Here is a 26,870-nt window from a genome sequence, read left to right on the forward strand (position 1 = left end):
TGTCGTATGTTATATATTTTAGGAATAACTTTGTTGGTCTAACGCGCGCTTCTTTATCCACACATACACACACACACAGTCACAGTCCTGGGTTTGAATCCACCAGCCAGCTGGCTTTTTATGTGCAGTTTGCGTATTCTCCCCGTGTCTGAGTTCTCTCTGGGTTTCGGCCTCCTCCCACATGCCAAATATGGAAGTGTTCAATATATTTTGCTTCCAAAGAGCCAGAATTTCTTGTAACTTTTTGAACCAGTCCTGAGTAACACTTCTTTAGGCTCTCTGAAAGTCTTTCAAATGTTCTCTTTGGACATTAACTGCTTTTTCACTCATTTTCAGTGCAATCTTTGTACTCAACCATTACTGGGGATACCATTTTTTTTATTTCTTAAGCCACTTAACACTGACCTATGAACCATCCAAGCATAAAAAAGACACAGGAAAACCCCCCAGCAAAGGACCTGGATGTTAGAGACACAGGATCTGAGAGAAGCATCTGTCTTAATTTCTCAATTGGATAAATGGAAGAAACTGGATGGAAAATACTGTCAGAAATATTTCCTTTGTACACACACAGGAGAATGGAATTTTCAGCCATGCTATAGAAACACATAATCGACACTCTGTTGTAAAGTTGACACAGAAAGAAATGGAATTTTTCAGTGGTGTTCCCATTCATGTAATGGTGTTTTGAAAGTGTACAAGATGGATTGCCCACAAAACATCCTGTTGCTAGAAGTGAATGCACTAGACAGTTACCAGCTCTGTGTCCACAAAGTGAATTTCAGCGACACCTGGACTTTGCAGTTGGGAATTGGCAGGTTACAGAACCAAATCAGACATTAATATTCTCCTAAGCACCTCTGTTGGATGATGTCTAAGTTTAGGGCTCTGTAAAAACAGCATAAGGTGGCAAATCCTCGAATGTTAAGACTGAAGCAAAGGTGGCTTTAAAAGAAGGATAATAATCAGGTTCTTTCTAAAACTGGCAGAGTAACCAAAATCTTGGCAGAAAACCGTATTTTATGTTGAAAGAAATGTGTTTGGGGAATAGTTGCCTTTTAGGGACTTTGTGAATTTTGTACACTTTGTACACCTTGTGCCTGTGTTCTGTATTGATTGTGGTGTTGTAGCAAAAATATAAAACATTAGGTACGTTGTTCAACTTTAAGACTTTTTTTCCCCCACAGCGTTGCTTCAAAAGCATCGCTGTACCGGCTCCTAGTGGCACAGCAGCGCTCCATTAAAGCATCAAAAGGATGTACTTATCTTTACTGCCACGCAGCCTTTCATACCTTTCCTGAAGGAAATAGAAAACAGCAGTGCTGATAAAAGTAGAAACATGAAAGACTTTAACAGGACTGTATCCTGATGCTGGGTTTGCTTTCATTATTGAAAGCTCTGAAATCTTGCTTTCATTTACGGCGCCGGTGAATGACGTGGCAGGTGAGCTGTTTGGCCATCTGTCGCGATTGCCCCAAATATGAAATATATATTTATTTTTTAAAAACTTTGGCTCATCTACCTGAGATTGGAACGATCGGCCGTCATCACACTTTAAAGGCAAATACACAGAAGTAATAATGTAAACAACTAAAATGTTTATTAACCGAACTGAATTTTTTTTTCTTTTACAGCAAATTCTTATCACAACACAGTCTTCAAATGACACTTAACCCTTTGAGTACAGTTAGGTTGGCCACTCTGATCTGAAGAGTAAGCAGTGAACAGACCAGGGGATTCCTCTGCCATAGTCCACTATAAAACATGAAGTGGCACATCAGGAGCTCGAAAGTCCTAAACTTGTGTTATTTTTTTAAAAAGTCAGACATAAAAGGATAAAACACAATGCCCCCCCCCCAATTCCTTCCTTCCTTCTTTCTTTCTTTCCTTCTTTTTTTTTTAGCAGAAACTGAAACAAGAACATTTTCAAGATTTTCGATTTTCTTTACATGTGTACATGGTTCTATGTTGTCTGATTTCCATGAAGTCATGTTTCACTTCAGATCATACAAACATGTTGGAGAAAAAAAAAAGCTCATGAATGCAGTGAGCAGCCTGTCCTGGCGCTTAGAAAAGACGCTTATCTATGCAGGTTCTGATTTCCGAGTCTGATTTCCACCTCTGCCGACTCTTAGTAAGGGACACCGATTAGAGATCAGAATATATACACACAGGCTAATCAAAACTGTGTTATCCTAAAACAGTGAAAAGACATGAATCTATGACGGATACAATACTAAACAGGTTAGAGCAAGAATAGAAAAATAAATAGTAAAAACAATAGAAATGTTGCTTCTCTCATATTCAGCTTGCAACGCTCAGTTCCAAAGAAGCTGTGGTAGTGAAAATTATCCTCATAGTCTTACTTTCTTTACAGTGACCTTCCCCTTTACACAGTATTTACAAGCAAAAACAGAGCCTATCCCACGAGATAAGAAACGTAGTCCACTAAAATGAATACATTTTTCATGAACACAATGGGAATTTTTAAAAAACTGCAGAGTTGTATCACATTGTCAGTATGTAAAAGCACTTACACACAGTTTGCAAACAGTGGTTTTTAGTAGACGTAGTTCATATCAAATCAGTCAACAGAGCAATCTGAAACTTTGTACAATTATCTGCTTTTGTTTCCTTTGATTTTTTTTTGCTTTTGATGGGTACAGAAAACATTTACATCATCTTTTTTTCCCCTTCTGTATGTGTACTTTGTCCACAGTTGACAATTTCGGTATTAGAGTGTTTAGAGTGTAAGGAGAGGTGATACAAGGACATCGTGGCTAAGGAGGACATGCTGTAATAATTGCTCTCAACTCCAAAAAGCGAGGTCGTACCTAAAACTGTTTTAAATACCAGTTAAATTACATAAAATGTTTTTTTGATATATATATATATATTAAAGCCAGTGCAGACTATAACAATTGTAACATGTCCCAATTTTACCATGAGTTGTCCTATTGCTATGCAAATGGGTTGCAGCTTCTGCATTCTTTTTTTAATGGCAAACAAGGGGTGGGTCATCTTGTTGCAACACGCCTGATGGTTGTACAGAAGTCTCTTTGAAAACAGCCTTCAGCTCAGTGAACATTTTATTGATGAGTTCATGGTTTTAATTGCTGGGTTTTGGTACAATACCTTGTCACTGAAAAGATTCCATATGAACTTATTGTATAGTATCTTTCGATTACAGGCAGATCCACTCCTCACTGATAGTTTAAAGAAAGCCAAGATGGCAAAGGTGGAAGAACTCACCAACAAAACTAATGACCTAGACCCTGAACCATCCCTTAGTTATGCTGCAGTAGGTTTAGACTTCTGGGGGTCAGGGCAGATGGCTGCCTCTCCCTGAGCCTGGTTCTTCTCGAGGTTTATTGCTGTTATGGGTGTTTTTCCTTCCCACTGTTGCCAAGTGTTTGCTCATTGGGGGTCACCTGATTGTTGAGGTTCCTCTGCATTATTGTAGGATCTTTATCTTATAGTATAAAGTGCCTTGTTGTGACTTGGAGCAATATAAATAAAACTGAATCCCTCTGGTATTCTTTATAGTCTAGGATTTCTACAGAAAAATACTTTTTTTTTTTTTAAACTTGCCTAGAGAAGATCCTATGGATTGCAATGAAGCCTTTTCCAGGATCTCTTGCATTTGCAGCACTTGCAGTCATTTGCTCTTATCCTAAAGTTGTACAAATGAAAATGACAAGGCTGTTTTCTTTGGGTACAAGAGCCAATTTCATTATTATAGACTATGTACCTCTCCAATTTCTTGCCTTGGTGCCCTTTAGCCTCATTGGATTTTGTTCATCTCAGTCTCAGACCTGTTTACAACCTGCTCCTCGATACCATCTTGTTTGCCGCTATGACAGAAATATGGTACAGCAAGCGGATTACTCATGACGATGGATTATTGTCTTGATAAGACAACTGCAGTAAAAGTTATGTATTTTGGACTAGGCTTTTTTGCAGCTCACCAACTGATTTCCATGTCTTCACAATTAAAAAAAATGAAAGTTTCATTTCCACTGTGAAGGATTATCTCAACCTGAAAGCTGTTTTTCATCCTGACACGACGAATGGATTCTTCTGAAGGAGGAAAATGAGTCCTGATATCTGCACTGACTGAGTGCAGAAGATTCAAACACGAAGGAGAAATCGAGAGAGAGAAGGCCCTAACTGTCGAAACTTTGAAAGGAAACCCCAGTTATTATTACAGCTGCCAAAAATTAACTGAGTGGTAAGTTGATGCGCAACAAAGGATTACCTAATAACAATTTTTTTGCTTATTTGATCAGAGGGTGAACATTTCACATCAGATTTCTGCAGTTATATAACAATCATGTTATATAACTGCAGCATAAGTCGTGGCCTTGAAACCTAATTTGCTTTTAGTACTCATTTAAAGAAAAAAGAAAAGAAAATAGTGTTGAAAATTTCCTCGGGGGGGGGGGGATACTGACCGACATAGGCTGATGGCAGTGACACTCGAGGGTCAACATTAACACTCTTGAGAAAAGCTTAAGGACAGTGCAGACAAATGTGGATGAGGGCTGAGGGACAGGGTAGGGGAACAGGAGACAAGAGCATCCGCGTAACTATGAACGTGTGAACTGTAGCAGTAAAGACTCTCCTGCCTTAATAATCCTGGCTGTCTGTAAACAGATTCAACACTTGGTGACCTTCTGGCATAATCAAATCCAGGGCTGCGTGACAATGCTTTAATTATCCGCATCCCTCTCCAGCGCTCACTTTTTGTGTCCCTGCCACCCTGGGTGTGCCATATGGTGCAGAGCCGAGGAGCCCGGAGAGACGCCGCAGAAGTCCAACCCTCCACGAGCTCAGATTTAATCAATGACTATGGCTGGCACTCATTCTGGCCTGCAGGAATCCACTGTGCATCGCCACACACCTTTCAGATGCTTTTCATACCCTGACTGCCGTTGTTAAGTGTAGGCATCTGGCAGTCATCCTCATTTGAAGACGAGATGCTGTGGTTGAGGGAGTGTTAGAAAACTGAAGTGGCTCAGAGGGACAGACATGTTGTCTGTCCCAGTTCAGAGCCTCAGGGATGCGGTTTAATATAGATGTGGCATTTATAGGGTTTGATGACTGAAAGCAGGACTGTTTTCCAGCTACATCTACCAGCAGTAATAAATACCTGTTCCAAGCAGCCACGCTCAAAAGCGAGTCAACGTTATTGTGGTACACTGCATGTCATGGCTATTTCTGGAAAATCCTTTAAAATGGGACTGATGGTGTCAGAGAATAATAAATTAATACATAATCTCTGTAAACAGATACCTGCCTATCAGAGTCCGTAGGCAAGGGACAGTTTTTCTGGCTTCAGCTTGTAGTAGGTTGTACTTGCATCTGAGTTAAGAATCAGAATTACTGGCTATCATCTGAAAATTTATTTATTGATTTTTTTGACGTATTTTAAGTATTCATAAATGATGTCTGGCAAATAGGCACAGGAAGTTTTATCTGTTGGGTGTTACGCCCCAAATCTACGTCACCTGATTAGCTGACAGGTTTCTAGATTGTCAAATTATCAGTCTGCTCTAGACTCTCAAATATTGCAGATTTCAGTTTCTGGGTCCAGGGCCAGCTAGATGTTTTGATGAAACATTAACGATGTATGCAAAGCTAATGTGCACCACTGACATGGTTTATACTTCTACCTGTTTTGCCAGAGAACCACTCAAAAAATGTAAAGATGGAAGTTTGTATATTACGATGTGTTCAAGATGTGACTTTTGTAATGTCAAAGAAGAATGTAGTCCACAACTATTTGGGAAATATCAGTGATGGAAATCATGCTGACACCAGGACGTGAGGTCAACATGTTGTAAATTCATTTGGATTTCACACAAATCAGGACATCCAAAAGCTATTGCTAAGTTTTTAGCACAATATGGACAATATCAGTGACAGAAACAAAAAAACGCTACTCACAAAAATTCTGGTACTGAAATGAAAACTGACCCCATTTCATCATAACATTGTAATATGACACTGAACTACCTCCTGATTCAGTAACACAAAACACAGTAAAGTGGATGCATTCCTTTTGGTTACCAAAGTAATGGATGTTTAGTTTCCTGTAGGCGACCAAGCATTAAAGAGCCCGTGTATGAGCAAATGTAGACAGACGGAGCCCCTCAGCATCCGTCTGGCTGTTTGTCTCTGGTTTCGGGTTTGAGACATTTAAAAAGGTTTCAAGACGTTTCGTGAAAGGATGGAATTGAACACAGAGACACAAACACAACACAGCGACTGTGGTGAGAGCAACTCGGGCCTCTGTCTCCTCCTGAGTCACGCACGCACACTCAGTCGCTGTTTGTCGACAGAGGTACAGCATAAAAGCACAGCCGCGACACCCCAGTCTGTCCAGTGTGTGTTTGCAAATTTTCTTTTTTTGTGCACACACTGGCATGCACATGTGCATGCGAGAGTCTGTCCGTCTGTCTGAGGGGAAGGTCGTCAGATGGTTGAGAGGATGTGGCAGTCCCATAGTGAAAGGAGAAGAAGAGGACGGCACGTGGAGGAGGAGGAGGGAGGGCTTTAGTTGTTCTGAAGGCAGTCGAGATCCACCGAGCAGCAAACACTTCCATTCTGAACAGAAAGGCATGACAAGATAGGAAAGAAGAGAGAGCATTAAATAAGGTGAAATGTAATATACAGTTCCACACTGTGCATGGTAAAGCTAATAACTCACTTCACAGCCTAAATCACTTTTATCCACCTGACTTACAGAAGGATTTGGGGTGGTTAACCTCATGTCTCTAGTGTCATTACAGTGGTACCTAGTTATACAGTGTCAGCATTATCCCATATACATTTGAGATATCAGACTGATATCATGAGATTTATGCTTTCACTCTAGTGCATAGGGATTATGAATTTGTGGTGGTAAGCAGTGGCACATCTGAGAAACTGAAGCACAATATATCTTTCCCAAAAGAAGTTTCCAGTTCCGCTCGATAGTCAGCAGCTCTCACTGTCATACGGACTGTGATCTGGAGTGAACAGTCGCTATGAAAAGGTTAATATCTCAAAAATATGTATCAAGGGTAACGGGCCCTCTGTATTTATGGCCGTGAAGAACACAAGGTCCTGTCTGGTCAGACGTAAAAACTGTCTCCAACAGTGGCACATTGTCTCAGATTGTGTCCCGGAGCTGCAGAGTGACACTAGGTTGGTGATTCAAGAAAGCACAGGCACGATGTGGCCACGTCCAAAAATCACATCAACGCAAAGACTGCTGCAAATATGTATCTAGTCTACTGATTCAGTTTATGTAACAACTATGGAAAAGTACAATGTAGATTTAGGTCTATGTATTTGATGTGCTCATTTTGCTCTTTTATGTATTCTGACTGCAAAGAAAACAAGCAAAACCAAAAAAGCTAAAGTGAGGGGGCAGCAGCCTATCTTCACCTAATGAGTGGATCTGACACGTTCCTGCCACAGTCATCTGCATGTTCACTTCTTTTAAGGTAAAAATGCTCCTTACATCATCTCTGACAGTCATTTTTCTTTTATGCATTCATCTTAGAACACATATAAATAGACACTGTGTGCCCTCTAGCACACATTAGCTAAATTGATTATGCCACATTTTCAGTCTCAAAGATTTTCTGCTAACAGCCAGTAATGGCTGTCATTACTGATAAAATTGTGATCTTTTTGGAACATCTGACATTTTTACATCTAAAACCCACAAGTCTTATCCCATTTGCAGACCCTGGAAGAATATCAAACAGAGGTTTGGGGAAAGTGTTTTCAAGTTAGCGATCTCCTGTATACTTTAGCCTAGCATGTTTGCCATTATGGCGGCTCTGCTACGATCCCACTGGTTTATGTTGTGTCCAGCTGGCATACGTTTGTGCCTTGCAGAGCCGCCCCTAACCCTGCCAATCAGAACAACCCCTCTGGTTAGTTACTTTTTTACTCATTGTAATGGCTTTTTATTACAACACAGAGAGCTGACTGTTGGTCTTGGAGTTGGAAATTGGTTCATTTCTGTGTTTTCTCTCAGTCAGATGTGAAAACAATGATTTATGTCAGATCTTTTCCTAGACAGCAACACTGTGCTTGGGCTTCTTGCCCTGATGTACACTGTTTTTGTGGAACTCTGCCATAGAAAGTTAGCAGTCCCCATCAACCCTCAATAGCCTTAATAATAGCAATGTTGACAGGTTGAAATAAATTAAAATAGTCTCTTTACAAACCGGCAATTTGAAGCTCAAAAATAGTTTAAAAATCTACACAATTAGTTTGTTCATGCTGCATTGACCTACCTTGCACTTGCAAGTGGTGCAGGGTGATTTGGGCATATGCCATGTGTCTCCGCTGAGGCGGGCGATGCCTGCGGGGTCCTTGCATGTCTGCCGAATGTCATACAACAGGTTGTCAGCCAGGCAGGGGTCTGTGACGCAGCGTGGGCAACATTCGCCCTCTGCCACTGCCGTGTACTCGCACATCAACGTGGGGCAAACTAGAGGCCAGCAGTCGACCTCCCCTTCCTGCAGAGACACAGGCAGTGATGAAAAAAAGCACCAGAATTGCTATAGCGTGTGTGAATTTTCTTTTCTTTTCTTTTTTTAGTGTGTGTTTGTGTGTGAGACAGAGAGAGAATTCAGTTACAGATCTCACGCTGGTCTGTTGCCACATCTCTAATTAGAGAGGTGGTAATTTTCTCAGCCCTCATACACACACAGTTAACCAGCAGATCAGGGAGTGGTATGAATTAAAGCCCTGCTCTGAGCTTCATGTTGGAGAGGAGGGTTTTGTCTTTTTGATGTGATCTGTGTCTTCCAACAAAGCTCTTGCCTGCTTTTATTTAAAATGGACAATAGCTTCTGTGTGAATGTGTGTGTGTGTGTGTGTGTGTGTGTGTGTGTACAAACCATGCAGCGGCACTGCTGGCAGCCGTACAGCCAAGATGCTCCGCTGCGGTAAAGTGTGCGTCCGCTCTGATCCAGACACTGGCTGCTGGGCCTGTTGTCACATCCAGGACAGCAGAACAGATCCTCTTCTGGGTCTCCACAGTCACAAGGTCTCCGCCTGCAGTACGTCTGCCCATCCTAAACAACAAACGTCACACACATCGGGGTGCAAACTGGCTTAAATAATGTACGTAGCTTATCATCTCTGTATATTCTGGGTAGTAAAATACAATACCCAATACACAATAAAGGTGTCCCTCAGTAAAACAAAGGGCTTCAAACTCACTGTGATTTATATAAAAATGAAATAATGGGTCTATAAACATGAAATATTACTGTGAACAAACACAGTTTGAGCACTTTCCTGAGGCAGATTTTTACTTTTGTGTAAATGATCCGTCATTGTCTTTGACAAATGGGAACACCCTGAAGTCGCCGTACCAAGGCACAGCCTTACAAACAATGCATTTTCTGACTTTCTCCTTTTCATATGTCTCCCACTCTCTCTCATCAATTTGCAAAACAATAACATGAACACCAAGCAGGCTTTTAAAGCACGTTGTTTATTTTTTCTAAATTAAAATTTAATATCTGATTTATATAAATATGTCTGGCCTAAAATTAGTAACTTGTTAAGCACTTTTGACAACAAGTCTTGCTGACAGTCAACCAAACTGGGTGGGGGGCATTCTCTACTGAGAGCAGGTCTGGACCATGGATGATATAAAGCAGGTTTGAAAAGTGAGGATAATGCAAAAGTGCCTTGAACCTGTATTCTCTCTAAAGGACACCGGATGGTAAAGCTGCAGTTGTAAAGACTTCTATGGGAAAGTCTATGGAAAAATTGCTACAGTATCTGTCTTGATCTCTGTAAAGAATTTCCTGCTAGCTTCATGGCTCAGTCACTTGTTTCGGGTTCTATTTAATAAAGAATGACTTCTTTTTTATAGATCATGGTGAAACTCTGTTAAAAAATTAGGACTTGTCAGTCACAAGTCATTAGCTAATGGGTTTCACAGTCAGACAAGCTCCAGTTTGTTGAAACCAGAATGGTGATGGTGAAAATGCTAATCTTGAGGCTTGAGTTCGAGACTTTAGAAATCAGTGGTTGATGTCTTGTTAGATAAGCTCACCTATTATACCGTCCATGGTCTACATCTGCATCTCTTTAACTTATCTTATTACCCATCGCAGCAAAGCCTCGCAAGAGCATGGTGCTTCCACCACCATCATCATCATGTTTGGTTGAAGGGATGCTATTGATTGGATGTTGATCAGTGTCTGGATTGCTCCATTCCAGGTGTTGGGAATTGTCGCCACACTGTCCTTCTTTAACATTCTCCCGCATTCACAAAGGAACTCTGGCTCTCAGTCAAAGTCACCAGTGGGTTCTTGGTTGCCTGGTGGGCCATTTATATGGATACACCGTAATAAAATGGGAATGGTTGGTGATATTAAAGTCCTGTTTGTGGCACATTAGTATATGTGAGGGGGCAAACTCCTCAAGATGGGTGGTGACCATAGTGGCCATTTAGAAGTCGGCCATCTTGGATACAACTTTTGTTTGTTCAATAGGAAGAGGGCCATGTGACACATCAAACTTATTGGTAATGTCACAAGAAAAACAATATACTAATGTGCCACAAACAGGACTTTAATATCACCAACCATTCCCATTTTATTACAGTGTATCCATATAAATGGCCCACCCTGTAGGTGGACAGGTCTAGAAAGTCTGTTGGTGGCTGTCGAAAATATTCAGTCCTTCATCATCTCAGTAGATGATTCACTCGACATATGGCTTGGTTCATACTGACTTAAACTGACAAAAACTTTGTAACTTCACTGACAGGGATTTACATTTCCTATTTATGTCCAGTTATTTCAGTTAGACACAGATGTGTTCTAGTCAAGATATAAAAGCATCTCAAGTGTCATTGATAGAAGTGGGACGCACCAGAGCTCAATAGTGTGTGTCATAACAAAGAGCCTGAAGAACAAAGAGCATAACAAAGAGCCTTTTTAACACTTTGATTAATAATTGAAAACATCTATAATAAAAATCCTCTGGTGATGTTTGTCTTTCTTTTTCTTAAACTAAGTTTTTTTAATCTAATATAAGCATCAAGAGAACACTAAATGGCTAAAAGACACTAAAGATGTAGAAACATACCTATGGGTGATTTCATTTTCTTGTAACAAATTTTACATTTTCCCATTTTAAAAAAGCAATTTAATAGCACTCTAAATGAGACTAGAAGGGGTTGGGCGGCAAAGTGAAATGCAGAAGAATCCGACTGATCTGCCTTTCCAGCCGCTGTGTCATTGGCTCCCTGTCTGTACCTGGAGAAAACTTTATGGTCCATTTTACTCAGCACAGCCAGCACTGTCTGGCCCCAGGACGGCAGTGTAATGGAGATGTAAAAATGTTACATAAAAAGGCTGTTAGAAAATGTATGAGGGCCATAAAGTCATTCTGCATACCATTAAAAGGGCAATACAGAGCCAATGTTTTATCGATGCATATTGTCCTGCTACAGTAACTTGTGAGTCCCGGGGTGCCGGTACTGATGGCCTTGGTCTTTACAGTTACAACCCTGGACTTGCTGGGGAAATTACTGCCAATTGTATCGCGCTGGCAGAAAATATGAATGCAGGCTGCTCTTTTTAGTACAAGGAATACGACCACGTCTGAATGCCAATGACATGCATTTGTGCCAATCAAAACAACTTTACTGCTTTTTTCAATAATAACTGTTTGATAAATTTGATGACTGCAGACAGCAGTCTTTCTTTTAAGGGGGTATGATATGTACAACATAGTCGTACAGAATATTGTTTGAATTTTCTCAAATTAATTCACTTAGGGAGCTTGTTGATCTTTGTAGAACTTTTATAGAACTCTAAAATGTTATTTATTTTTTTACTTAGCTTGATTTTCTGTTTCATTTTTTCATTTTGGTTTTTCAATCTGGATGACGCTGAATAAAGAAGATCTTTGTTTTTAAGTCTCACTTTCATTTCACATGGCAGTGTGTTTGCACAAATGTATTCCTCGCTGCCATCTTTGGCTGTCGCTCAGGCGGAAGAGCAGGTCATCTACTGATTAGAAGGTTGGTGGTTCGATTCCTGGCTTCCCCTAGTCTGCATGCCAAATACAGGGAGTGCAGAATTATTAGGCAAGTTGTATTTTTGAGGAATAATTTTATTATTGAACAACAACCATGTGAACCCAAAAAACTCATTAATATCAAAGCTGAATGTTTTTGGAAGTAGCTTTTAGTTTGTTTTTAGTTTTAGCTATTTTAGGGGGATATCTGTGTGTGCAGGTGACTATTACTGTGCATAATTATTAGGCAACTTAACAAAAAACAAATATATACCCATTTCAATTATTTATTTTTACCAGTGAAACCAATATAACATCTCCACATTCACAAATATACATTTCTGACATTCAAAAACAAAACAAAAACAAATCAGCGACCAATATAGCCACCTTTCTTTGCAAGGACACTCAAAAGCCTGCCATCCATGGATTCTGTCAGTGTTTTGATCTGTTCACCATCAACATTGCGTGCAGCAGCAACCACAGCCTCCCAGACACTGTTCAGAGAGGTGTACTGTTTTCCCTCCTTGTAAATCTCACATTTGATGATGGACCACAGGTTCTTAATGGGGTTCAGATCAGGTGAACAAGGTGGCCATGTCATTAGTTTTTCTTCTTTTATACCCTTTCTTGCCAGCCACGCTGTGGAGTACTTGGACGCGTGTGATGGAGCATTGTCCTGCATGAAAATCATGTTTTTCTTGAAGGATGCAGACTTCTTCCTGTACCACTGCTTGAAGGTGTCTTCCAGAAACTGGCAGTAGGACTGGGAGTTGAGCTTGACTCCATCCTCGACCCGAAAAGGCCCCACAAGCTCATCTTTGATGATACCAGCCCAAACCAGTACTCCACCTCCACTTTGCTGGCGTCTGAGTCGGACTGGAGCTCTTTGCCCTTTACCAATCCAGCCACGGGCCCATCCATCTGGCCCATCAAGACTCACTCTCATTTCATCAGTCCATAAAACCTTAGAAAAACCAGTCTTGAGATATTTCTTGGCCCAGTCTTGACGTTTCAGCTTGTGTGTCTTGTTCAGTGGTGGTCGTCTTTCAGCCTTTCTTACCTTGGCCATGTCTCTGAGTATTGCACACCTTGTGCTTTTGGGCACTCCAGTGATGTTGCAGCTCTGAAATATGGCCAAACTGGTGGCAAGTGGCATCTTGGCAGCTGCACGCTTGACTTTTCTCAGTTCATGGGCAGTTATTTTGCACCTTGGTTTTTCCACACGCTTCTTGCGACCCTGTTGACTATTTTGAATGAAACGCTTGATTGTTCGATGATCACGCTTCAGAAGCTTTGCAATTTTGAGACTGCTGCATCCCTCTGCAAGATATCTCACTGTTTTTGACTTTTCTGAGCCTGTCAAGTCCTTCTTTTGACCTATTTTGCCAAAGGAAAGGACGTTGCCTAATAATTATGCACACCTGATATAGGGTGTTGATGTCATTAGACCACACCCCTTCTCATTACAGAGATGCACATCACCTAATATGCTTAATTGGTAGTAGGCTTTCGAGCCTATACAGCTTGGAGTAAGACAACATGCATGAAGAGGATGATGTGGACAAAATACTCATTTGCCTAATAATTCTGCACTCCCTGTATTCTTGGGCAAGATACTAACCTTAAATTGCTCTCCGATGCATCCATCGGAGTATGAATGTGGGTGCGAATGTTAGTTAGAAAGCACTAACAAAATGTGCTTGCGTGAATGCATGTGAATGCACAAGTTGTGTAAAGCGCTTTGAGTGCGCAGAAGAGTAGAAAAGCACTATAAAAGAACCAGTCCATTTACCATCTTTCTAATTTGTGGCTTTTTCAGTCTGTTATTTCTGATATGTTCATCTTTAATTTCCCTCTCTTTTCCCTCTCTTTTCACCGACTACACTAACTTTGTGGCTCCCCTACAGTCACAAGCGATTCTCATTGCTGGTCCCAAGACACCAGATCACTGCTTGCTTACATTCAGTGAGCATCCCATATCAAACTTCCCTTCAACACCCCTTCAACAGCTGGAATAAAAACCAATGTACCTGTGGCGTTGAATTCTTTCACATTTGCAGCTGCTGATTGCACAATTGCAAGCATTTGGTTTTGGTTTGGTTTTCTGGCTCTGAATGTAAGATTTGTTAATTTGATGGTTTATCACAGTTAATCGCTACCAGACAAAGAGACTTCAAAATGATCACCAGAGTGATTCTATTTCAGAAACATAAACAGGTAAAAACAGAGGCTTCAGTCCTGACAGTTCATCACTGCTTTTGCTACTTGTTCAGGTTCTGGCCGCTGGGCTGGGGTTGGCATGCACTCAACTATAAAATCACTCGGGGTCCTTGGCTAGCTTTCTGTTAGCATGCTGTCTGTGCAGATACTTGCAAAGACCTGCAGTTGTGTTAGCATTAATCAGGTAGTTCTCTTTTAAACATTCGTTAGCTGTCTCGCCATTCCAAGCCAGCTATACCAAGCTTCCCTAACATGGCAGACTGCTGCCCAGCTGCCCAGAATTCCACCCCTGCGGTAGGAAAATCTCAGGTTCAGATACACATGACGCTTGTGTGATGTGCAACACGCCTAAGCGGCTGTTTCCAAACCGGGTTCATGCGAACACTGCACTCGCTTTACCCTGAAAAGCCTTTGTCAAAGGCTAGCCCACCAGGCTAGCCTGTCGAAGAAGAACTCAATGCTGTCTCCAGTCGTTGCACCAATGGAGCACATTGAGTCGGCCACGCAAGGCACCAGGACATTGTCCTCCTGCTGGTGGACAATGCCGAGGTCAGCTGCGAAAGCTATGTTGTCCTTTTACCCCAAGGCTAACAATGAGCCACACCGTGAATTCTCTGAGGGAGCATCAGAACATCTCATTTCGGACAAGGATGATAACATTTTCTTTGGCCCCTCTGGTTGGAATTCTGCAACACAAGGGGCCGATTGTGAGAACCTTGGCACACAGTCAAGGTTCTCACAACGTTAAATAACGTTGTAAAACTGGAAGCTGAAAAGCTGGCAATCCCATGGCCCACTCCACCATTTTCTTCCTCCAAACACGAACTGAAATCAGTTGATTGCAACAGAAGGAAAAAAAAACATATTTGCCTGATGTTTAATTTTCTTTCTATCCCCTACGTGTGCACATAACTGAAGAACCCTTGCAATGCAAATTATAATGTGATTACAGTAACGTAATCCCTTGTAATGCATTAATCCCAACACTGGCTGCATTATCTCAAACATTTAACTAATTTCCAACTTGACGCTAGTTTGAAACGTAATGAAACATCATAACTTATAAGTACCAGAGAAAGTTTACCCAAAGTTTTTAACAGGGCAGAAATTTGATATCCTAGTGGCAAACTTTAAAATACATAAGCCGATAAAGCATCGTTGAAACAACTGCTCTTAGCTGGTATTTCAGGCCAAATAACTCTCTGTCTGATTTAGATTAATCTCACACTCCGATGCTATCTTCAAAAAGAAACACCTGATCAATATTCCACTTTCCTGCTGCAACAGTGCACCATCTCATTCTGGCTCCCGAGCACATAAAAGAGTCATTAAGATGCCAAAAATATTTGTCACACTGTAATGCAGGCTAATCATAAACAGATGGGAGAAGAGCGTGGGGATTTTTTTGTATGAACGATCAGAAATGTTTCATACTTTGTGTTTGTGTCATAACTTGGCATACATTAGCCAAATTAATCTACACACTTACAGTAATTGCTATGTGTGCTAAATACTACTACTAAAAGGTTTTTTAGATGTGTAGAAGGCACAATGTGTGGATGTTAAAGAGAATTTTTAAGTCTTATTTTTATAGTTTTGCCCATCCTTCTTATCAGTTGTTATAACACTGTAGCCACTAAGTTTATTGCTGATATCTCCACCTTTACAGCTTTGCTAATCTTTGTCGAAATCCTCTAAACAACTCCATTGGAATCATATCAAACTGCCGGTAACAATGTAGCTTTGTTCCCAGATCTCAGCTTTTACTTAAGTATATTGTTGTTTTGTTACAAATAAAGGTTCTTTCAGACAGTGAATGATTACTGCTGGAATCAGCAGGATGCAACTTTGGCACAGGAACTCCTGGCTACTTCCTGTCCTACGAGCCTATAAAACACAGACTGCTGCTGTCAAACTACTGCTCTGCATGCTGTTAAACAGAGCAGGTTATAGTGTGGAATAGAGGAATTAAGCATAGAGATATAATTAATATATCCCTTGCCTACTGTTATAAAATAATGAACCTTGTTTATAGATCCAGATGAGTAACAGTAACAGACTTGATCCTGATATTGCAAGCCTCTGTTATTGATCTGTCTGGCCTCTGCTGGCAAAGTTTTTATCATTCATTGAACCTCAGATACAGTAAAATTTCTCCAGGAGGTCAGAGACAAGATTATGGATCTCCAGCTGCATTGTTGTAAAGAGTGAGAGAGAGAAGCTGAAAAAGTTTAGCTGTGAGGAGCACAGTTGTGGTAGAAATATCCATAGTAAAAACAATGGAAGCACAGGAAACTGTGCGATAGGATCAGGCCAGCAAAAATTGCAAAACTAATTCACTGAAATTAAGAAAGAGGTTAAACTAATGGAAGAGGAGATTTTTCTGCGTTCCCTACTAACCCAACTCCACTTTCAGCGTTTACTGTTCGAGTTCACTGAACAGACAGTGCACATGTTACTCATGTTGTGACTGTATTTTCAGTATTGTATTGCTTCCAGGTTTATAAAGCCAGCTGCATTTCCAGTGCTCCTGTATTTTCTGGAATATCAAATGTATTTTATAGAATTACAATTTATTAAATTGATGAAATTTCATGGAAAATGACTGTCATGTCAATGATTTGATAAGTATCTGATGATAAGTGTAATTTTGTATTATTCGATTAGTAATTGTGGAATTCCACAATTACTAATTGTGGGACCAATAATATTTACATTATACATGTTTTCCTTAGGCAGTATTACTGAAAGGCACAGCATACATTTTCACTGGCATGCAGATGATACCCAGCTTTATCTATCCATGAATCCAGATGACACACACCAATTAGCTAAACAGAAGGAATGTCTTATATACATAAAAACATAAAAAATTAGAAACATCCTGTCTCAGAGTGATGCTGAAAACTAGTTCATGCATTTATCACATCTAGGCTGAACTGCTGTAATTTATTATTATTGTTGTTGTTGTTGTTGTTGTTGTTGTTGTTGTTGTCTTTAAAGTGTCCTATAAAGCATTCAGTTCCAAATTGCAGCAGTGAGAGTACTGACACGGACTAGAAAGAGAGAGCATATTTCTCCCATATTAGCCTCTCTTCATCAGCTACCTATTAAATCAAGAATCAAATTTAAAATCAATCTAGTCTGGGAGTCATTTCTCTATTATTATAGGGTTTTTACCTTCCAATATAAAGCTCCTTGAGGTGTAAGGATTTGGCACTGTATAAATAAAAATTGAACTGCATTGAGTTGAATGTCAAACTATTGACTGGTGCTCACATGGTTTTATTTTATTTTTTTACTGTCCTTGGATGACCAAAAAGCTATGATCCACCCATAATACACCTGGTCATAATAAAAACTCATTCATGGGAGGTCAGAGACAAGATTATGGATCACTTTCAGGTCCTGGTTGAAGTTCAAAAAAAAATTCCACTGTTAACAACAGTATTGCTTATTGCAATAAATGTGTATGCACGTGATCATGTTCTATACCTTGCAGGAGCATACAGCACAGCGATCAAAGCTGGGTTTCCAATCTTCTCCATTGCGCCTCATTCCTTCTTCCTGTGGGCAGTCACCACTGCAGCCTGGACCAGATGTGCACACACAGTCATAGCCTCCTGGGAGGTTCACACACACACTGTCATTCCAGCAGGTGTGTGTCTGCAAACTGCACTCGTCAATGTCTGGAAAACAGAGAGTAATCCATAGTAAATAAATGCCGGTCTTTTGTTTAAAGTTAGTTCTGTAAATGTAATTGTGTGACTAACAGTAAGGGTCAATAAAAGATCAATGGAAGAGAAAGAAACTGAGATCATTAAGTCATAAAACCAGTTAGGGACGGGGTGTGTTTGACTGAATTTACCAACTTCAGACGTTTTTGTTCGTGTTTCACTTTGCAAGGATGGACCTCATCACACCACAGATCTAAATATGACAATGTTTGTGAGAAGGCGCAACAGTTTGGATAATGAAACCAGTGAAGTTCCCAATACACAAATGCCACCACCTCATTCATTTATTATATTTATTTCTCTGAAAGTGCAATTAAAGGCAGTTCTCTGTCTGAACTCTCAACGGTAATGATAATGAGGTAAACTTGATCTAAAATCACAGGGATTATCTTGTTGATAAATCTGATTTCAAAGTATGCTAGTATTTACAGGTCTTCCATTCTTATTCAGTGAATATCCAAGTTTTTTCCCCCCCTCACACATTAATCTTTATATTTCTGATTCTCTTTATTTTAGACTATCACACTCCTCTCGTGGGATGGTGTAATATTCCTTTTTCTTTGACTTTTCTAACAGGACTATCTGCATACAAAAACAATATTATTTTGCTCTCTAATTATTTTTAAGATATATGACAAAGGGCATATTTTGCTTCTAATCAAAATGCACTGTGCAAACTCTACTACTTTGCTTGTCTAAATTATAAATTTGCAGCCTTTCTTCGTGCCTGACACCTGTTAGTAGAAGCACGAGTACAAATTAATTATAATGAATGGATTATGTTCAAGATTAACCTTCCCCCCCCCCCCCCCCCCGAAGAACAATCGTGTTCTTTTATCCGGTCCTTGATACCAAATGAAGCACATGTATTACAACACAAAATGCACTATTTTGCACATCTACACATGGGAATGTTTACCGTGTGGGGGATATGGTGTACATGCCACGCTCGATTTTTTCCCCCGCACATTATTGTGGATTCTGGAAAATATCTAATGTGACATTTATGATGTTTACAAATCTTTATTTTAACTCCCAAGTGCAGTCACTCCGTCAAATTACAGCATTTAGTTATTTTAGTGGCAGCAACTGAATTGACAAGTTGCTGGCATCAGGCAGATTATACTTTGCATACATACTGGAATCATAGCTTTAGCCACTTCGTTTATATTCTCTTAGCCGATTTGGCCGAATCATCAAAGGATCTGCTCAGTCAGCTTCTTTCCCACTTTTACCCACTAGAGATCAAACAAACTAATCATAACAGAGAGAGCGGATGGCATTTTTCTCTGCTTTTCTTTATCAGCATGGCACAGGAAGGAAGGTGCCAAATGTCTGTCCATAACTATTACCAAGCCCTATAATTTAACTCACTTTATCCCCACTAAATGTGAAGTAATCGGAGAAAAAAGGAAAAAAAACAATTTTCTTTTAACAGCAGTTTGTTTTTTTCCTCTTCCCTGCTAGCGCCTGCTGCCTGAAGTCATCAATCACATTCATTCGGTACTGGCCGCATGCTAGCAGTGTTACATGAACAAATTGCAAAAGCAGAAAAAAAACTACATTATAAATAGTTAAATTCCTGATTTACTATATACTGAAGCATTGTACTCCCACTGGGAGGAAAATAGTCAACAGGTCAATTTACATTCGACTCAGGGTGAGTGATGACCGTCAGCACGGTTAAGAAGACTGATTTCCACATCACCATGTTTCCTTGCTGATTCTTACTGTTCACATTTCCATCAGATGATTTTTGGACATGCCAGACTGAGCTCTGCATGATAACACTGCCTCAGCTTTGTTTTTTAATTTGTATACAGTACTGTGAAAAGTACTTGCCCCTTTGCTAATCTTATTTTTTTTATTGTTTTGTTATCTTTTGTCACCTGTGTAGGTTTCAGATCATTAAACGTATTGTAATATTAGACAAAGATAACACAGCTAAACACAAAAAACAGTTTTTAAATGATTATTTTATTTTTTGAGAGAAAAAAGCTATCCAAACACACCAGGGCCTGTATCCCTAAAGATTCTGAGAATCCTCTCAGAGAGCTCCTAACTTAACCTAAAAATTCCTTGCCAGGGCCCTGTTTCAGGAAGCCGGTTTGGAAAACTCAGAGTGAAAAACGATACTCAGGGTTGAGTAACCCCGAACTGTCCAACTCGGAATATTCCGTTTCAGAAAGGCTGATAACAATTAGTTCAGTCAACGCGGAGTTGCTTTAACCCCAAGTGAAGCGCGCGGACGAGGATACATAAAGCCCTGATAAGCGGAGCACAGATTAAGCGAGTCACCATGGAGACGGAGGGAAAGAAGGCGCGGTCAATGTATTTCACAGCGCTTGAGGCCGAAATTCTGATGGCAGCATATGCCGATAACACGCAAATTCCGCGGAAAAAAGTAACACAGCCACAGCTGCAAAAGCATGCATGGCAAAACATAGCCGACAGAGTCAATGCGTGAGTGTTAATTTAAACATTGATCGAGGGATTTCCACCCATTTAACACGTTATTTTATCATATGTTATTTTATTTGTTATTTTATACATTTTATTTTGTGATGTGATGTGAGCGCAGGTGCAACCCAACAGGCCCCAAACGTGCCTGGCAGCAAGTAAAAATGAAATATAAAAATATAGTCCAAACAGGTAAGGTGTAATTGTATTATGAGCCATAGTGCTTGGTCTGTTTGTCCTATGTAAATCAATTGCAGTTAGAGGCTACATTAATTTTCTTTCTGTAAGCACTTATTGAAATTATCTGAGCACATTACAAGTACATATTTGCTTACTCTCTATGCTCAAATGTGGCCCGTTATAGCCAACAGAAAAAAAGCGGAGGCCCGAAAAACAGGTGGGGGTCCTCCACCACCACTCACAGAGGCTGAGCAGTTGGCCCTCAGCCAAAACAGTGGGCGCCCTGTGGCCGAAGGCATCTCTGCGGGGACATCCTCTGAGGCAATAACCCCGCAAGACACAAGTGCCTACATAAGGGGTAAATTCAAAATAATACATGACGTGCATACATCCTTTCTTCACAGTCACCTTTGCAGTGCGACACATTCATTTGATAAACTCTTTACCATAATGAATTATTTTGTAGTGAAGTTATTTTCTGACTGATTTTGCCTTCCCTCAGTCTTGGTTGTCTTTGAGAGCATAATGACAATGAAGTGTAAGGTGATTGGTATATGTTTGTTAATTGCCATTTGGTCCCTTGTAAGTTATAAGTGACCTGTATAAACCTCATATTCTATCAGTTGATGGTGATGGTGTACTGCATCTGGTGCAGCCTCCTGTTGAGCCAGACCAACATGCAGTTGTGAGTAATACTCCACAGATTATATGAGTTTACAGTAGAACAGCAATGTTGTCTATTTCTTTACTACAGGAAAATAATGAAGAAACATTGACAGCTGTTACAGAGGAGGAAGCAACAGAGACACTTTATGAGGTTTACATCTTTTAATACTTTGTGTACAGGAAATACAGGCGACCAATAAAGCCAGTTGAACAAAAAATCTGTTTATTCTTCTTTCAACATGTTGAGGTGATGGGTCAAAAGAAATGATTGTGACATATGGTGTCTCTGACTGCGCTTCCATCTTGTATGTCCGTGGGAGGGTCAGGATGTTCATGGTTTGGATCACTGCTGATGTTTGGTTCAGAAGGACAGTGTTCTCCTCTAATTGTGGCAATGTTGTGAAGAATCACACATGCCACAATAATGTCACATGCCCTTTCTGGGGTGACCCTGAGTCTTTGCAGGCACTGGAACCGGGCCTTAAGCATTCCGATAGTCATTTCAATTCTGGCTCTTGTCCTGCAATTAGCCAGATTATATCGCTGCTGTGGGCCCGGTTCAGGGTCAGGGTAAGGGGTAAGCAAATAGGGTAAACATGGATACCCCCTATCACCAAGCAAGTAGCCAGTGAACTCTCCTAAGACAGAAGGGTACACTTCAGTTCAAATGTCCCTGAAGCAATTGGTCTTTATATATTTTAAAGTATTCTCAACTCACCATGTCCAAATTTTGTGCTCAGTGTACATTCACGGAATATTTGTGAGTCATGGACAGAGCCTGGCCACTTGGCTTCCACATTTGTGATAATGTTGGCAGCATCATATATGATCTTCACAGTGCAGAGAACACAAATTAGCATCCATTACTATAATGAAATAATTTGTTAGTTTGACATGCTACAGGGAACTATGTACCTGTACATTAATGCTGTGGAAAGACTTCCTGTTCACATAGTCTCCTTCATTTACTGAAGGAGCAATGATTGGAATGTGAGTGCCATCTGTACAGCCAATCACGCCTGGGAACCCTGAAAATAAATGTGCAATTTAAGTAGTAGTCCAAGTATCACCACATCATAAATTGAGTTTTGTTCATCCTGATACCTGCAATTTTGTGGAATCCCTCTTTGATAAATCTTGTGGGTCTGTGACCGGGGAACACCACAGACGAGTACACGAGACGTTTCAGTGCAACTGTAACATTCCTGACTGCCCGACAGACGGTAGCCTTGGAAACGTGCTCAGCGTCACCAATATTATACAGAAAGCTCCCGTTTGCAAGAAACCGAAGTGCAATACAAATAATATGCAATGAACTGAGAGCATGTCCGCGATGTGTCACATGCGTAATATATGGCCTGAGGATGTTATCCAAATAAATTATAGATTGTGCTGAGAAACGGTAACGTTCGCACAGGAAATCATCAGGAAATGATAAAATGTCCAAACGCGCTCTGATCACTCTCTCCCGGCGGAGAGCTCTGCGGAGAATTTGGGCTTCACGATCTACTGGCTCTTCAAGGAAGTGGCACGCCATGTCCGACACTTCCTACTGTCAGGTTTCCGACAAAGGGGCGGAGACAGTCAGGGTTAGTTGTAGTAAACCTGCTAGGGGGCAGGTTAGCTTCACGGAGTGTGTCGTCATAGTGACTCACTCAGGCTGCAGCTGAACTCGCTTTGTGAAACCGAAAACCCAGAGTTTTCGTTAACTCAGGGTATACTTACTCAGTTTTTCCACTAAACCGGCTTCCTGAAACAGGGCCCAGGAGTTTTAGCTTAGAAGTGATTCCAGAACATTTTCAGTGAACTCTGAGCAAGGAATGGATGGAAAATCCTATCTTAGTGAGGAGGTGTGGTTGACCCCGTTGCTAGGTATGAGTCATCATTTCAAAAGCCGTGATTGGTTGATCCTACAAGTTTGATGGAAATGAGCTTTTGGTGATAATGAGCAAAGGATGTACCCTCAAATCAATAAACATATTATATACTCTAATCTTATGCTGACTGTAATTGTAAATAATATTTCACATTCAAGAAAATATCTGGAAAATGAATAGTAAGCTGTAGGGGTTATAGCCATTAGAATCTAAAATATGTGAAAACTTAAACTCATTACACCCTGTTCAAATAATGATTCGTGTCTTATTTGCTCATATTAATATCCTAGCTGGCATATTTTGTACTTTCACTCCCATATGGACCCCGTTGAAAACAAGATGGCCTATCTCAAGAGGCTGTCCTTATTGAAGTAGAAATCACAACGTTACAAGTCCAGTGTGGTCTTAACGAGGGTAACACGGCTCAGCTTTTAGCAATGTCTGTGATTGCAGACCCAAGTCATCACTGCTGCATTGTTGCATTTTCCTGGTTGCCAAATACCTCGGGGTTGTGATTACTTTCGTCTCCGGTGTAATAGCGTTGTGGCGTCGAGTTGGTGAAGTAATTGCATCTCTAAGGAGATCCACCACAAACATGATTCCTGCACGATCCAATCTGTAGCATCTCAATAATTCCCTGTCATCCAGTGTTTGCAGGATATCTCTCCTGCCTCTTCTGTTGGCCATTTTGTGCAGCTGCTTAGGGGAACTCCTAAGCCACTAAAAGTCCTCTTCCCTGCTCTTAGCAGATCTCGCCTTAGGAGCCCTTTTAAGCGCTAGGAATCTTGAGGAATAGCTTTTATATTAACTGGGATTGTCATGTCACTTTTAGGGGAAATTCTAAGAAAACGTCATGACTCTGAGAATTTTCTTAGAATTTGGCCGCTAGGAGCCACTTTTTGCACAAAGATTCTTTAGGGATACGGGCCCTGGAACCTATCTGAAAAAAAAAAAAGCCACAAGAAAGAGACTGGGCAAAAACGGCACCCCTGGGAGAGTAAAAACCACTGCTGACCAAAAAGAGCACAAAAGCTTGTCTCCTATTTGCTACAAAAAAAAAAAAAAAAAAGAAAAAAAAAAACAAACACACCTTGATTCCCAAATACTAGTTCCAAATAAAGGTTTTTGGAACTTTTTGTAAAGTTTGGCTCCTGTAACATCTGGCATAAACTAACAACTAACACATCTTTAGAGTGGGGTACTCCGGCCTCAAATCCAATTGATGCATCAGTGGTGTTATCATACACAACATCCAACATTTCCCTATGTGACAGCTGTGGCTCAGAAGGTAGAGCAGGTTGTCTACCAATTGGAAGGGCAGCGATTTGAACTTCAGTGTCCTTGAGTGAGATCCCAAACCCCAAATTGTGCCTGAGTGTGATAATCAGAAAATACTTAAAGGCATAGACCAAAGTACTGTATGAATGCGGCTTGTAGTAAAAAAGTGGTTTAAATGCTCAACTACAGTAGAACAAACATTTCTATAAGTACCAGTCCACTTAATGTACAAATTCTTACATCTTACTTGCTTTACTTTAACTATTTTCTGGTCTATAAAACCATTTTTTTTGTTCTGTCTCAATAGTAACCATCTGACTATGACTTTTCCTCACAAAAAGAAAGGTGGTTTCTATTCCATATCCAGAACTGTGTGCTTGAGATGACCATCATAGCAATATTTGCCCCCACTGACATCACAAGAGTAGAAAAAACTGTGTAAAACTAAGCATTTAGAAAATCTCAAGTTTTTCTTTTGCTTCATAGGAATTACATGTACAGAAAATGTAAGAAAGAAAATGTCGCCAGGTGAATATTTCACGTGGCTCACTAGAGCCATGTCTTAATGAGGCCTTTAACTATTCCCATTTCCCCCAAATCAATAACAGACATGGTTCAAAAAAGAAGGCATGTGCACAGTTTTAGACATGTCTTTAATAACAAGAATGGGGAGTTTTTAAAGCATAGATATCAAGAAGCTGACTGCAGTAAAGATCCCTTTATTGAGCTATAGCTTTGTGCATACTCTCAAAAGTACAGTTAGATGGTAAAGTGTCTCTCTCTCTCCTTGCCTACAAATGGTCCTAAGCCAGGTTCTGCCAGAGGTTTCTTCCTGTTAAAAGGGAGTTTTTCCTTCCCACTGTTTGCAAGGGCTTGCTCATAGGGGATTTTCTGATTGTTGGGGTTTTTCTGTATTATTGTAAGGTTTTTACTTTACAGTATAATGCACCTTGAGGCAACTGTTGCTGTAATTTGGCATTGTATAAATAAAATTACATTGAATTGAATTGAAAAGGTGTTTGTAGTGAGTGCCAGAGTGCATCTTAAATAACACAGCTGATCAGGGGCAGCTGTAAAGTTTGTACTGCTTTATGAATTGTGAGTGAAAAACACAGCCAAACAAATGTAAGGCGATTTATTGCTACCTCAATCAGTGCTTACAAGCTAATATTAACTTGCTATAAGAGTGTAATGTTATCAAAGGACACACTAAAGCAACAAAAACACATGACTTGTACCTTTGGAGTGTTACACTGACATTTTTAGCACCTCTGGCACACAAGTTGCTCAGACTGTTAACACCATGCAACATATATTTATGTTACTGCTGGTGGAAAATGATGAGTGGTACCCAGCGGGCAGACCTGCTTTGTGTGGATACATGAATCTTGGCCAGTGCCTGTTGCCAAATCATCCCCAACAATGGTGACACTGCTTAATGTATAGCGCTCTAATTGGTTGCAGTATCAAGTTTGCACGATACAGAGAGATAGAGATCAGGAAGCGGCGCAGTCGGGAATTTATTGTGCCAGCAACAGACTATTTGCATACGCTAAATGAAATCCCCATCAGCCAGTCAGACACACTGTACCTCTGCTGGTGGAGGATTAATGCTCTTCATGCTACATTCGCCACATTCAGCCACAAGCTGCCGCTCACACATGAAGCCTGCTCTCACATGTGGCCTACGAAAGACGACTAAATACAAAAAGCCCTTTAGAGTAACCATCTGAGCACAGCCAATCACATGTAGAACTTACACTCGCAGTTAAATGTGCTGTTACACATGAAAGCACTAATCCTGTGTATGTACATGATAACACACATTTACAACAAGCGTACAAATTACTAAATCCCACTGACAGATGCTGGTAATTATAGAGCATCTGAAAGCTTGGGTATTTTAGTATTTACACTATTTTTCTTTGGTATGTCTCCAGGCAGTCCATATGGAAAAGGTCACGTACACCACAGAGAGAGGGAAAATGATGCAGAAACCCTGTCTTGCAGGGAGACAGTGCGAGTTTATGCGGTATTATCCTCATCTTTATTCACAATCTGTTTATTAAAGCCACCTGTCTCCCCCTAAAGCATTAGGCGTAATGAACGACTGTCAAAACGCAGCCCATGCAGCTTTCAGTCACAGCCTCACCACAGCAGAGTTGCGTGGCACAATGCAACAGTATACAGTGTTTTGCCTGGGGCATGCGACGTGGTGTAGCCAAGCCAACACACAGAACTAAGAATGCAGTGAAATCTATCGTGAGAAAACACAATATGACACAGAGAGGAAGGCAGACTATGCGGATGTGTTTGAAGCGCCTGTGTGACAGCTGATTAATGGCCCTCTCACGCCCAAACTGAGGCAGAGTGCACTTAGTGGCTTCACAAATAA

The 26,870-nt window shown here is 40.5% G+C and overlaps 1 protein-coding gene and 1 long non-coding RNA gene across 2 annotated transcripts in view; both read right to left on the reverse strand.

The window, feature by feature from the left end:
• Positions 1 to 1,578: 1,578 nt before the first annotated feature.
• LOC147339415 (protein kinase C-binding protein NELL1-like) overlaps positions 1,579 to 26,870 on the reverse strand; it is a 307,103-nt gene continuing 281,811 nt past the window's right edge. Inside the window, exons 17-20 of the mRNA XM_086294400.1 lie at positions 17,773 to 17,966; positions 8,907 to 9,083; positions 8,298 to 8,522; positions 1,579 to 6,609 (exon numbers count right to left, since the gene is read on the reverse strand). Of these exons, the coding sequence (XP_086150526.1) occupies positions 6,559 to 6,609; positions 8,298 to 8,522; positions 8,907 to 9,083; positions 17,773 to 17,966 (647 nt within the window). The 3' untranslated portion in view covers positions 1,579 to 6,558. The remainder of the gene's footprint in view (positions 6,610 to 8,297; positions 8,523 to 8,906; positions 9,084 to 17,772; positions 17,967 to 26,870) is intronic.
• LOC147339416 (uncharacterized) lies at positions 21,151 to 22,422 on the reverse strand. Its single transcript, XR_015129272.1, has 3 exons — positions 22,236 to 22,422; positions 22,039 to 22,150; positions 21,151 to 21,958 (listed from the first exon to the last, which is right to left on the reverse strand). It is a non-coding gene; the product is annotated as an uncharacterized LOC147339416 (long non-coding RNA).

Source organism: Aulonocara sp. 'chitande type north' Nkhata Bay, linkage group LG1 (genome assembly GCF_057382095.1).
Source record: "Aulonocara sp. 'chitande type north' Nkhata Bay isolate Kocher_YH1m ecotype deep benthic linkage group LG1, A_spYH_male_GT1.1, whole genome shotgun sequence".
Lineage (NCBI taxonomy): Eukaryota > Metazoa > Chordata > Actinopteri > Cichliformes > Cichlidae > Aulonocara > Aulonocara sp. 'chitande type north' Nkhata Bay.